The sequence below is a fragment of the Pimephales promelas genome, chromosome 25, assembly GCF_988280905.1.
Source record: "Pimephales promelas chromosome 25, fPimPro1.hap1.1, whole genome shotgun sequence".
NCBI classification, from domain to species: domain Eukaryota; kingdom Metazoa; phylum Chordata; class Actinopteri; order Cypriniformes; family Leuciscidae; genus Pimephales; species Pimephales promelas.
The window spans coordinates 11,784,858-11,799,458 of record NC_142793.1 but is presented as its reverse complement, the minus strand read 5'-3'; the positions used below and the strand labels follow the sequence as shown (position 1 = coordinate 11,799,458).

At 39.2% G+C, this 14,601-nt stretch overlaps 1 protein-coding gene and 1 long non-coding RNA gene across 2 annotated transcripts; one reads left to right on the top strand and one right to left on the bottom strand.

The window, feature by feature from the left end:
- Positions 1-234: 234 nt before the first annotated feature.
- Positions 235-12,788, top strand: oaz2a (ornithine decarboxylase antizyme 2a). Its single transcript, XM_039669545.2, is given in 6 exon segments — positions 235-410; positions 5,160-5,211; positions 5,213-5,290; positions 8,580-8,752; positions 9,188-9,273; positions 10,900-12,788. Coding segments are annotated over 6 exon segments (540 nt in total). The 5' UTR covers positions 235-390; the 3' UTR covers positions 11,031-12,788.
- On the bottom strand, positions 8,438-14,031 carry LOC148965044 (uncharacterized). The gene is made up of 3 exons (XR_016150728.1): positions 13,825-14,031; positions 12,906-12,958; positions 8,438-9,450 (listed from the first exon to the last, which is right to left on the bottom strand). It is a non-coding gene; the product is annotated as an uncharacterized LOC148965044 (long non-coding RNA).
- Between the last annotated feature and the right edge of the window lie 570 nt (positions 14,032-14,601).

Sequence of the window (14,601 nt, the reverse complement as noted above, 5' to 3'; positions counted from 1 at the left end):
TACTATGTGTATTTATGGTGATAAACCAATCAATAAACTAACCTCATCGATATTTAAAAACAGAATAATATAAGTAGATTCACGGTCACTTCCCTGTTCTGCGTCGTCTCCCATGATTCTCCACGCTGAACAATGATGAATATTAATGAGGCTGTCGATCGCACTCGGCCTTTGATTGGTAGACATTACGTAGGCTCATTAATATTCAGAATCAGTTCCTCAACGTCACCGCGCAAGCAGAGCTCGGTGTCAAAGCACGGTGCGCGGATCGAGGAACACTTCAGAGAAAGAATTATCACATATATAGTGCATTTCTCCGTGGACTTTCTGCACAACAATCACTGTTTGAGTTATCAGAGTAAAGCAGTCTACGAGGACAAACAAACAAACATGTGCAACACAGAGGAGAGGTGAGATGATACGATTGCATTTTTTTTTACAGTCGTGTAACATTTTTAATTTCATGCACATAACGTTACTGGCTGGTAATTATTATGATTATTTTACATATATCTTAACATGCCAATATCTATATAGTTAAAGTGTTTTTAAATAATATTTAATAATTCAGAACATATTTATACATATGTCAATTTTCTTGTAATGAAAATTGTAATGTATACATTTATGTATTGTTTACACACACACACACACACACACACATATATATATATATATATACAAAGAGAGAGAGAGAGAGAGAGAGAGAGAGAGAGAGACTATTATAAAAAAAGATACAAAATTAAATATATAAAATATATATCAATAATATTTACAATACCCATTTATTTTATATTTCGTTTGATATAGAGATTTGATGTATGTAAATTACGAATGGGCAGGATCTAATTGTGATGTACTGAAGGATCAGAGACTCAGGCTGTGATCAAAGCGGATTTAATGTCGAGCAGACAGATGAGTGTGAGAGACTCACACTGCTATAAATATTTCATCCATAACCCCATCAACTCAATTAGGATTCATGAGCTTGTAACAGGACTGTCGATGCCAACCAAATCGCACTGTCCCAAAGATAATTCGTTTTTACTATTCTTGCAATTTCCTAATCTAGATTGAGGATGGAAACCCGAGCGAGCACGGATCACCTGCAAGGATCCTGTTATGAAACTCTCTAGACACTATCAGCGTTTGTTATTGAAACAATATTAGCTATAGTGCAGGCGATTAACCATATTTAACCTGGGATTTAAGGTATTCTGAGTGAGGAATATGGGGACAAAACATTACATAAGCTATAGTTCCTTCCTAGAAATCTCTGTTGTTTACCTGCAACATCTTTGCCGTGGCCCTGTTTAAAGACCCTATGAACACGTCAAACATCATGTTAAAATCAGAGCACGGTGCAATTTCCACGAATGTTTCCTCGGCGGTCACAGAATGACATCCCCCAAATCCATCCGCACTCACTTTTCATGCAACGTCATTTCATTCCTGTTTCTCAACCTCACGTTCTGTTTGTGCTTTGCTTGTTTTACTTGGACTCCATCCAGACCATCAGTGTTAAAAAGAGAAACGCTTTACTAAAGAATGTGGCAGGGCTAAGGCTCTGGCAAAATAGAAACATCAGACTTGTCGTCAAAGAAGGTCACTTGCATGCTGAGGCTTTGTAATCTGATATGTGAAAAACACAAACCTGCCATACCTCTGCTGGTCAGGGATTGGTCTAAAACACGTTCACTGTGATTTGAAGGTCGTACGTCACCTTTCGTGCCCCTCTGTATTGCCAAATGATAACTGTTTTCCTGGAAGACTCGCAGTATCCTGTTTTGGTTTTGACTGTTTCCTGGTTGTTCTCCAAACACTCAGCAACGCCAGTAATTACTACACTAAAGATTAACCTGAATCCCGGTCTTTAAACAGATCCGGACTATCACCCTGTGCTGGTCCTGGAGGTCAACTGGAGTCAGGAGTGATCCTCAGTTTTAGTAGAACAAATTAAACTACTTTCTTAGTAACACAAAGTTGTTTTGGGAATAGATTCTGCTTTTGGACTCAATCCAACATTATCCTTTATCCATTATCCAACATTAAACCTACAGACATGCATTTTCTTCCCTATTGTGACTTATATCCGAGTAAAGCAGCTTCCCGAACAAGAAACAATTATTTTGAGCATTGGGAATTGATTGGATCATTGGATGGTTGTGGTTTGCTATTGGTCGATCTCTTGTGAGTGACAGGTTGCCCCACCCTTGCGCCAGTAAACAAGCCAAGAGAGAAGGAAAGATACAGTATTTTGTTTTTAGAGATTATAAGGGCACATGAATTAAAACAATTATGTGCAGGGATAAATCATTTATAATAAATACTTCTGTATGCCATAGAACAAATAAAAATTGTCCATTTTGATTTCACGTCTTTTTGAGGAAAGTGTGCTATTACTTTTCCAGGCGAACACACTTAAAGGGATACTCCACCGTTTTTTTTTCATATTAAACTATGTTCCCTTTACTAAGACGAGTTGATACACACCTCTGTTGTCTCAGTGCGTGCGCTCAATCGCTGTGGCGCGCGAGACACTTTAATAGCACTTAAAGGGATACTCCACTTTTTTTGGAAATAGGCTCATTTTACAACTCCCCTAGAGTTAAAATGTTGAGTTTTTACCGTTTTCAAATCCATTCCGTCGATTTTCTGATATTTAGAAGAATATCAGTAACCAGAGAGTTTCTGGTCTCATTGACTTCCATAGTATATTTGTTTTCCTACTATGGAAGTCAATGAGACCAGGAACTGTCTGGTTACTGATATTCTTCTAAATATCAGAAAATTGGCTGAATGGATTCGAAAACGGTAAAACCCAAATGTTTAACCCTGAGGGAGTTGTAAAATGAGCCTATTTCCAAAAAAGTGGAGTATCCCTTTAACTAGCCCAGTTCATTCAATATGGGCCAAGCAGAGAAGCGACCAAACACCTCCACGGTTTCCCTATTTAAATACAGTTACTCGAGCAGTGTAACTCGACCTAGGACGGTGACACGAAATAAAACGTTGTGCTTTTCTAAGCGTGTAAAGTGGATAACTATAATGTATGGCGGAATACCACAGCAATCGCTTGGGAGCACTTCGACTCATTTTTTGTCATTTTTTTAATGACATCATCAACCTTATTTCTTCTCATTCTTTTGATGCGTGTAGCTCATTTTTTGGATATTTTAACCTCAATTTTTACACATGGCACCTTTAATATGAAAAAAAAAAACGGTGGAGTATCCCAAGATTTTCACCTGCTAAATGACAAAACACAACAAAAATTCCCATTATTAGCAGCCACTCAAAATATTCCTAGAAACCACATTGCAATCTAATGCACACTCAAGTTCTGTATGTTAAACGAATCCAAGAAAGTTCCCCTATTTCAGTATCTTTCTTTTTTTTTTTAGTTGGCCTGAATCTGTTTTGATCCAGAGCGTATAATCCGAGACAGTGAAGGGGAGGAAAGTGCTTGAATGTCAGAGGGTGAAAGTGTCGGCTTTCAAAACAAGCTGACATTTCACTCGCAGTCGCAGATACCCAGCGCTCTTTACGGAGACCAGCAGAACCGACTAAAGAAAGCGTCTCAAAAGTGCTAGTCGTACTAGTTCTTGGTACATAGTCTATAGGGTCACCAAAAAGAAAAGTAACAGCTTCACCTGTTGTTTATGTGGTCACCATGCAGATTATGTCACCTGGGTTACATGTTCGGTTGCAAGGAAACCACTACGCCCTTCTCACATTTGCCTGCTGGGTAATCTGGCTCATGAGACTTGAAAACAATGCACCCAAGTTTCGAACAGCCAATTCATTTGTCATGGATTGCTGTCAGCTGATAATGCCATACAATATCAATGTTCTGTTCCCAGATCAGCTTATTGCCACATATGTAAACAGGGTTGTTTGGAAAAATCAGGAATTTTCTAGAAAGCTTTCAATCATAATGAGAGATTTTCGCTGACAGTGTGTGGCCTGGCTTCAGTCAGATGAGATATCCGATCCAAAGATCTCCCAGTAAGTCATGGGTGTATAAATGTCTGTTATTACCGTCTCTTAAAGCCAGTGCTGTAACTCAAGCCTTCTGGGATGTCAAATGTTCTCAGCCAAGCTGCTATTTACAGACTTGTTTTCACGTCATGTGCTTGTTTGTGATCTGTGCGAACTGCATCCCTTCTGTCTAGTTGAAAGTGAAACATCCATCTCCAAGAACCAAAATTAACTTTACAATATTTTCATTTTAAGAATCGGCTGATGCTGATGATCGCAAAATATTGGATGATTAATTGGCCTGGTTTATATCGCTCTAACACTAATTTATAGATAGATTTGATGAAATTGAATTGATAGATCTGATTAAACAAAATTATATTAGCTTAATTCCATATTAGGCCAAAAATAGTGCTGCCATAGGGCCAGATTTACAAAACAGGGCAAATTAGCATGAAAGCGCTATTCTAAAAAAGCGCTCATTGGAGTGGAAAGGTCGAAGAACACAGACACAGCCGGATCATTTCCATAATCCATGATCATTTCCAACGCAATCTACAAAGAGCAGCTGTAAATTAGCGTCTGGTTTAGGTAAATAATGGCAGAGATGCCAAATACCATTGACTAGCGCAAACCTTAGTAAATCACGTCGCATGATTCCTTTAAATACTCTTCTTCCCATAAACGTTGTCTGAAAGGGAAACTCCTACAAACGCACATGCATAAATAACCCTATCCACGCCTATTCAACGCTAATTTTTGTCTTAAGTAAATCCTGACTAGGTTTTTTAACGCCAAAAGAGTGTTTGCGTTGGCACAAGCTGTTAGTAAATCTGGCCCATAGTCTGTAATCAGAGAACTGAGTGCTAACGTGAAAACAGAGCTGCAGAAAACATGACAAGGTGACAGTGTCTGATAAGGCATAAGAACAGATATATAGAGAGAGAGCCAACGTTTCACTTAAGCAGACAGCCAGATTGGTTCATGCTGTTGGCAGGATGGGTATATCTGTTATCGGCTGGCACTCTGAGGCCTGAGCCAAAATGCGTCATGAACTGTAATCACGACGCCGACGAACAGAGCGAAGGTAGTTTTTAGAAGCAAATGCCAATTTTAGTTAAAAGCACTGTGTTAACCTTACACAGCTGTGACATATATTTTGATATTCTGTGTTGTAGTTGTGCCGTGCTTGGCTCGAGGCAGCGGGCTCCAGGGCCTCTGTGGTGCTCCTGATGCCCCTCTCCCACTAACGAAGATCCCGGGTGGGCGAGGGACGGGCAGGGATCTCCCTCACAGCGTACTTCACAAAGTAAGAACACACAGTCTGAATTGTTGTTCGCTTTTGTATGAACGTCAAAAATAAATGTTCTGAAAGGGGTCCTATTACGCTTTTTTATGTTTTCAACTTTCTTTAGTGTGTAATGTTGCTGTTCGAGCATGAAAAAGCTCTGCAAAGTCACTACAAAGGGAGTTATTTTCTATATCGGTGCGCAGGGTTTAGGGTTTCTGGACAGCCTAAGATTTCTTCTGGGATAAATAGTAAAATAATGTACATAATACACAAGACAAATCTCCATATGCAAAAAAGGGGCGAGGCCTGGTTGAGTTGCGTTAGTAGCGTGTTAAAATTCGCATATGCAAAAAAGGGGCGAGGCCTGGTTGAGTTGTGTTAGTAGCGTGTTAAAATTCGCATATGCAAAAAAGGGGCGAGGCCTGGTTGAGTTGCGTTAGTAGCGTGTTAAAATTCGCATGTGCAAAAAAGAGGCGAGGCCTGGTTGAGTTGCGTTAGTAGCGTGTTAAAATTCGCATATGCAAAAAAGAGGCGAGGCCTGGTTGAGTTGCGTTAGTAGCGTGTTAAAACTCGCATATGCAAAAAAGGGGCGAGGCCTAGTTGAGTTGCGTTAGTAGTGTTAAAGCTCTCAAATTCAAAAAAGGGGCGAGGCCTGGTTGAGTTGCGTTAGTAGTGTGTTAAAACTTGCTTATGCAAAAAAGGGGCGAGGCCTAGTTGAGTTGCGTTAGTAGTGTTAAAGCTCTCAAATTCAAAAAAGGGGCGAGGCCTGGTTGAGTTGCGTTAGTAGTGTGTTAAAACTCGCATATGCAAAAAAGGGGCGAGGCCTAGTTGAGTTGCGTTAGTAGTGTTAAAGCTCTCAAATTCAAAAAAGGGGCGAGGCCTGGTTGAGTTGCGTTAGTAGTGTGTTAAAACTTGCATATGCAAAAAAGGGGCGAGGCCTGGTTGAGTTGCGTTAGTAGTGTGTTAAAACTCGCATATGCAAAAAAGGGGCGAGGCCTAGTTGAGTTGCGTTAGTAGTGTTAAAGCTCTCAAATTCAAAAAAGGGGCGAGGCCTGGTTGAGTTGCGTTAGTAGTGTGTTAAAACTCGCATATGCAAAAAAGGGGCGAGGCCTAGTTGAGTTGCGTTAGTAGTGTTAAAGCTCTCAAATTCAAAAAAGGGGCGAGGCCTGGTTGAGTTGCGTTAGTAGTGTGTTAAAACTCGCATATGCAAAAAAGGGGCGAGGCCTAGTTGAGTTGCGTTAGTAGTGTTAAAACTTGCAAATGCAAAAAAGGGGCGAGGCCTGGTTGAGTTGCGTTAGTAGTATGTAAAAACTCGCATATGCAAAAAAGGGGCGAGGCCTGGTTGAGTTGCGTTAGTAGTATGTAAAAACTCGCATATGCAAAAAAGGGGCGAGGCCTGGTTGAGTTGCGTTAGTAGTATGTAAAAACTCGCATATGCAAAAAAGGGGCGAGGCCTGGTTGAGTTGCGTTAGTAGTGTGTTAAAACTCGCATTTGCAAAAAAGGGGCGAGGCCTAGTTGAGTTGCGTTAATAGTGTGTTAAAACTCGCAGTTATGGTAATGAGCATGACATTTCCCCAAATACTCTCAAAACGGTTGACCAATCAACACAACACACTGGTCCATCCGACCAGAGCACATTGCACATTTCAGAAGGCGTGGCTACATAGAGACTGGAATTAAACATACTGACAGTTACTGACAGACTGAGAAGAGAGGTGCTGCAACAATGTCAAATATGTGAAAAAATAATGCACCTCTTACTGTAGACCCCAAAAATAAGACTAAAAAAAAGGCATAATAGGCCCCATTTAACATTTTTATTCATATGATTTTCAAATTCCTTGCCAAAAATTAAAAAGCGATCGCTAACTATACCTCTGTAATGGTAATAAATTTAATGCATGCTAATCCAATTAAGATGCACAGGTTAGTTATAAGGCTGAACTTGGGATATAAGGATATTTCAAATAATCTGAATATCAGCAGATATATTAGTTTATCAATAGCCATAACATTTCCAAATAACATACACAGACAACCAGCCCAAGGGAGGAGATGGGTGTGAAGAGATCTACAGAGCTTGTTTTTTTTGTACAATATTTACAGCTAGTTTCCATCTGGCCTACTTATGGACGGTGTCAGCGCTCGGTAATCGAGCTTGGGATACACCTGACCGTGTGCGTGACACTATAGATGTCAGCACTGTATGTGCAGACATGTGATCATCTCAAAAGTTTAAGAGGTTTAGGATCACTCGCACCTGTGAAAAGATCTATTGTTCAAGTCCCTGTTGGCTTCTCTTCACTCATTTATATCAATTGATTTTGTTTAAACGTTCTACTCTAGCTTAGATATCTAGACAAAAATCGATTGAAAATCGACAGGATTGCAGCGGGTTCATTACTGAAATGAATCCCACATTGCTTGGTATTTCCAACTTCATCTTAAAGGGATAGTTCACTTTGAAATTCATTTTTGGTATGTTTTATCTTACCTCAAGGGCATCCAAGATGTAGGTGTCTATGTTTCCGCTGTATTTTCAATTTTGATATTTTTAGGTCAAACCGTTCTTGTCTGTCAGTAATAAAATGAAGGTCTATGGTCACCACCTCAAAGAGCATGCACAGAGAAGTCCAAATTAAACATGATTTAATGACTAATCGTAAATGTAAGTACACATTGATGGTCTAAGACACGAAACGAGCGGTTTGTGTGAGAAAACTAACAGTATTTATATCATTTTTACCTCTTGTAACCACAGCCACGTCCAAGTGATCTGAGGGCGCGGGCAGTGGTTGCAAGAGGTAAAAACTATATAAATACTGTTTGTTTTCTCACACAAACCGCTCGTTTCGTGTCTTAGGCCATCAATGTGTACTTACATTTACGAGTCATTAAATCACGTTTAATCTGGACTTTTCTGTGCACGCTCTTTGAGGTGGTGACCATAGACCTCCATTATATGACTGAAAAACAAGAACGGTTTGACCTAAAAATATCAAAATCGAAACTACTGCGGAAACAAAAACACCTACATCTCGGATTTCCTTGAGGCAAGCTAAAACATACCAAAAATTCATTTCAAAGTGAACTATCCCTTTAATGGGATACACGTTGCAATACAGATGTTTGAAAACAACGCAGTGCAATCGATCGATAGTAACTGGATTGATTCGCGTTTAAGAGAATGAATCTCTCTTAGTTATTTATTCTCGTAGAAGCATCTGAGAACTGGTTCTTTCAGGGCTGTTTTCAATAATGTTAATAACAATATTGTAAGAAAAGGAATGCATATGTGTCCTCCAGGACGACAAGCTGACAGTGACTCAGGCGGGATCAGCGAGCGGAGCGCCCCCAGTCCTGCACTTCCAGTACCAGTTGAGCGAGCGTCGAATCTCCAGCTGGGACACGGTTCTTTCAGACGATGCCCTCTACCTAGAAATCCCCGCTGGAGCTCTCCACAATGGCAGCAAAGAAGGGTACGTCGGGTTAATAATCTGTCTATATTGAAGCTGACGGCGTGTCCGTCGGTCTCTACATGGTTCGCCTTTAACTGACGTTTTAAGGTCACATTAGAACAAACGGCTGGTTTTATTTCAGTCAAAAGCAGCTCGAGTTGGTTTTCCGTGTGGTTGTGAAATATGAAGCCGTTTTTGATGAAAGTTCTTCCAGTCATTCTTCATTTGGACTGGTCATGTCCAGTCATGTGCTGTCTTTGAGGTCACTGCAGGCATTAGAACAGAGTGTTTTACCTTCAACGAGCAGGTGGTGGACCGTCAGAAAGCATTAACTTAGTGTGTGTGTTCTGACTGAAGTTGTTCAGTGGCTAGTACATCTGCATTATTACATAAGATTTGCATTATGTAAAAGCAGCAGTGCGTCACCATCTCTCTCTCTCTGTCATTACTCTGCAGTTTCACCAGGCTTCTGGAGTTTGCAGAGGAGCAGTTGAAAGTCAGCTATGTGTTCCTGTGGCTTCACAAAAACAGAGACGATCGATGTAAGATACATTTAAACAAATATAATGATATAAATGTTGTCACCATTTACTCACCCTCCTGTTGAACCAGAATGAGTGACTTTCTTTCTTCTGTGGAACTCAACCAAAGATTGTTTTCACCCATAATGGAAACTGAGGCCACAACCACATTAATCCGGATACATTTTAAATCTGTTTCTTTAAAAAAAAGAATAATAATAATGTTCGTTTTGGTCTTTCGTCCACACTGAGATTGAATTTTATCTGGTAAAAGTTGTCTTTTTGAATACATTTGAAAACAGTGTTTTCATGTTGTAGTGTGAAGTGTGTAGTCATGCATATGGTACCCATATACTCTATATCTATAGATGTATTGGTATTGTTGTGCCTGCTATTCACTTACATAGTTTTGCTAAAGATATGTTTTACACCACACAATCTTCATATCACATAGCTGCAAAGATGACAATATTCACTCACAGTTGCTGTCCTGTGTATGTCCTGTCCTGTGTTTTATACAATACATGAAATACTGATTTTGAGGGACCAGTAAATGGTTGGAAATTTTGCTAATAAATGATCATTCCAGAAGAATAGCATGATGTCTTATCTCTCAGTGAGATTTTTTTTTATCTCAGTGAGCTTTAAAAGGATAGTTTACTTTGGATTGAATTTTTGGTATGTTTTAGCTTACCTCAAGGGCATCCAAGATGTAGGTGTCTTTGTTTCCACAGTATTTTCAATTTTGATATTTTTAGTTCAAACCATTCTTGTCAGTCATATAATGGAGGTCTATGGTCACCACCTCAAAGAGCATGCACAGAGAAGTCCAAATTAAACATGATTTAATGACTCGTAAATGAAAGTATTGTGTGAGAAAACAAACATTATTTATTTCATTTTTAAGTCTTGAAATCATAGCCACAAAGCGCCCGCGCCCTCAGATCAGTTGGACGTGGCTGTGGTAACAAGAGGTAAAAATTATATAAATACTGTTCGTTTTCTCACACAAACCGCTCGTTTCGTGTCTTAGGCCATCAATGTGTATTTACATTTACGAGTCATTAAATCATGTTTAATTTGGACTTCTCTGTGCATGCTCTTTGAGGTGGTGACCATAGACCTCCATTATATGACTGAGAGACAAGAACGTTTTGACCTAAAAATATCAAAATTGAAACTACTGCGGAAACAAAGACACCTACATCTCGGATGCCCTTGAGGTAAGATAAAACATACCAAAAAATATATTTCAAAGTGAACTATCCCTTTAATGGCATTTTATCACATGCGCAGCAAGGGCATTTAAACATTTTCAGATTTTTCAGTGTGGACAAGCAACTTTTGGAAAACACTAAAAGCTAGTGTGTTTTGAAATAAAAATGCCATTTTCAATATCCGGATTCATGTAGGTTGTCGGACTCCAAAAATATGGCTTATGCATATGACTTTCAGTGTCATATTTTGGAGCTTCAAATTCTGAGTTGTGTACAATCTGCAAAAAAGAAAGAAAGAAAGTCATATGGGTTTGCAACAACATGCAACATGAGTCAATTATAACAGAACCTGATGTTTTAACTGGATAATGAATCAAATACTTACCATAATTCAGTAAACGAGGAACTGTCTTTGTCTCCACTTGTGCAGTGTCCATCATGAAGACCTTTCACTACATGGGTTTTGAAGTGGTGAAACCGGGTCACCCGCTGGTGCCGGCTCGGCCCGATCTTCTCTTTATGGTCTATTCCATAGACAGCAGTAGTTCTGATGAAGAGTGACTCTCACTCACTCTTAAAATGCCCCCCACCCCTCTTGCTCCCCCGTCTCTGTTCCCACTTTATACCTCTGCATCAAAGTGACTTTTAGGACTGGGGAAGGGGCGAAGCTGGGCCATCTAACACTCACACCAATCGACTCTGATTGGTCGTTCCATCAGTAGGAGGTGGCTTGGTGCTAAAGCAGAAATCCTCTCTGTTAATCATCGCATATCAAACTGTCTATACTGTTATGTATGGAACATTCAGATACAGATCGCAGACATGGTAGTGATCCTTTTTTTACAGAAGGGAATGCATTTGTATTTGATTGTAAACTGTTTCCAGTGGCTGATGGTGGTGAAATCAGGAATTCATTTGTTTATTCCAGTTTTGACAACTGTAACTTTCACTAGGAAGCAAGCCGAAAAGCTCTCGGTAGCTCGGACTCGACTTCAACAGCACAATTAGATCTTAAAACACTCGCTAGGATTTATGCTGCGTTCCATACAACTTAGAATTTTAGAATTTTCACCTTCGTACTTAGAGTTGGACTTTTAGCTTGGAAAATTCTATGGAGATTGTGACATCACAGATGGCACCTGACCTGAGAGGTGCACAGACAATGCTAAACATTCACTTTGACGCAAATAAAACGCATCGATGAGTCCATTTCGAATAATAAAACCAAGAAACGTTGCAGTGACGTGGAAAACATATTAAATTACCCTCACTGTTGATGATCACGCATCTATGAAAGCTAGCATTGCATATTACCGTTTTGTTTTTATGGCGTCAGAATGTCTCTATTTTTGAACGTCAAAGATATTACGAACGAAAAATATTCCAGACCCCAACGATGCACTTGAGTGTGAGTTTAGGTTGGTTTAGATGACATTTTTCTCAGTCTGGTTTTGAGGTTTGCTTTTCACAGAGTGGAAGTTGTTCAATCAGGTCTGTCGCTTTTATTTCTTTTAAAATGAAGCCAGACCTGAAAACTTCTAGACGCATGAGCATGTTTGTGATGAAATCATTCTAGTTTTAAGGTCCTCATTTTTATTTAGGGAGATGCATAGACCAGAGGTCTTCTACATGAGTCTTACCATATAGTCTATCACACACCTTTTGTCTTCACCATCCCAAACCCACAGGATCAAGAGAGCAACCCCACCCTCTGCCCCTCAGGGGCTTTATACGAGCACTTTAGGAAAACACAAGCAATTCAGCCCACGGTGCATTGCACATCCATTACAGGGAGATGTACTCTGAGCCGTCAAGATGTCTTGCAGTGTTTAGTGAACTTGACATACTTGCCAAAGATAATGGTCTCCATTCAAAGTTTTCTTCATATAAGACTGGTGAACCTACCATAGCAGCACCTTTTAGATTGCAGGCCTAGTCAGGTAAAACATGCAAAAACATTCCCTGGAGCGGAAGCCTCTGTTTCTTTGATTCTTGGTCATCTCTGTGGAAATCTGGTGCAATGAATTCAGTTCTGTATACTTCTCAGCAGGGTGGCCTTTAGGTTTTGCATGTGTAAATAGACCTTACCTTTCCTCATGGGCTGTGACAATAAGCTTTTAGAGAATGTTTTTTTTTTTTTGTTCATCCACTTAAATTTTATTTTTTATCTATATGATTTTATTTTGTCTATATTGATTGATTTGTTTTTGTAGTGTAGAAATTAGAGTAAATCAGATATCATTTATTGATCATCTACACTTGTATACCTTGAACTTTTTCCTTATGTCCAAATAAAACATGTGACAAACTTAAACTTCATGACTTACCTGTTGTTGTTTTTTATGAGACATAAAATTAAATTATAGATGTTGATTAATGCAAGTACACGTTTGCCAAGCAAACAATGGGAACTGTTAATGTAATAAATGTGCTTACCGTACCGTCTTTTGGATCTTCTAAGAAAAATGGTTCTTGCAAGTTGTTCGTCACTGAAAAACCAATCAATAATACTGATTAAGATTCATAATTAAGATTGAATTGTTAATGATGATAGTACATTTAGTTGATGAGAAATAGTCATTTAGAATGTTTATAAGTTGTCAGGCTTCTAAAACAAAACTACATTTCCCATCATTCTCTGTGGCTAGACAAAATTAAAATACATAGAGCATAAACAACACATCAAATATGCATAAGAAAAAATAATTAGTCATTGTAAAACGTTCATGAAGCAACTGCATTTTATGAGAAATAACCATAATAAATTGCTTAACTGCAACTTGCATCTTGAGACAAAACAATGACACATTTTAATGTCAGTGCAAGTTACTTTTGCTGCGTCCCAATTCGCTTACTTATACTACGCCCTAAAAGTATGTACTCTTTTTGTGAGGAAAAAGTACATACTTTTGAGTGTGTAGCAAAAGAGTAGGCAAGCTTTGGGACGTACTATCACGTCATCTTTAATGGACAGCTCTGTCAGCTCTGTCTCTCTTGAACATGACAATGAGTTCACTGTACTAAAATGGCCCCCACAGTCACCAGATCTCAACCCAATAGAGCATCTTTGGGATGTGGTGGAACGGGAGCTTCGTGCCCTGGATGTGCATCCCACAAATCTCCATCAACTGCAAGATGCTATCCTATAAATATGGGCCAACATTTCTCAAGAATGCTTTCAGCACCTTGTTGAATCAATGCCACGTAGAACTAAGGCAGTTCTGAAGACAAACACAGTATTAGTGTGGTGTTCCTAATAATCCTTCAGGTGAGTGTGTGTGTGTATATATATCAAAGTTTAGGAATATGTTAACCTCAAAGCTAACACAAATCAAATGGTAATAAAATAACAAACCTTTGCTTGGTAATTTCTCAACCTCACTTGTTCCTGATCATCAGACATAACATCATCAGCAGTCCTGAGGGACCTTCAGAAACAGAAAAACGATGAGAAAGACTGACAGGAACTGAACCATGATATCATAATAATCTCACCCATTAAATTGACCTAAATTTTCTGTAGCGAGAAATTCTTTAGCGTGTGACACGTTAAAATTTCTATGTTGCCGGGTTACTCTGCGAGCTTGTCTGTGTGTTCAGGTCTGACCTCTGAAACAGTAATCCATTTGAACGCTTATGCAACACGTGTCTAATATTCCAGCACTTCTTAGAAAGCCCACAAAATACATCGAGTCAGTCAAGAGATTACAGAGGAACAGAATGATGTGAGAAAACATTGTGCTTGGTGGTACATTTTTCGTCATCAAACCAAACGGTCTCCAGCCGTCAAAGTTTAAATTCTGCCTGGCTAAGTTACAGCTCTTCATGTTTAGGCATAAAAAGAGTAGTTCACTTTTCAAAAAAAACGTTTGCTGATAATTTACTCACCCCCATGTCACCAAGATGTCCATGTCTTTCTTTCTTCAGTCGAAAAGAAATTAAGGTTTTTGATGAAAACATTCCAGGATTTTATAATGGACTTCAGAGGGAACCAAACTGTTCAAGATCCAAAATACACTTTCAGTACAAACTGCAAACTGTTCAAAAGGGTTTTAAACGATTCCAGACGATGAATAAGGGTCTTATCAAGCGAAACGTTCGCTCATTTAAAAACAAAACAAAAACAAAGTTT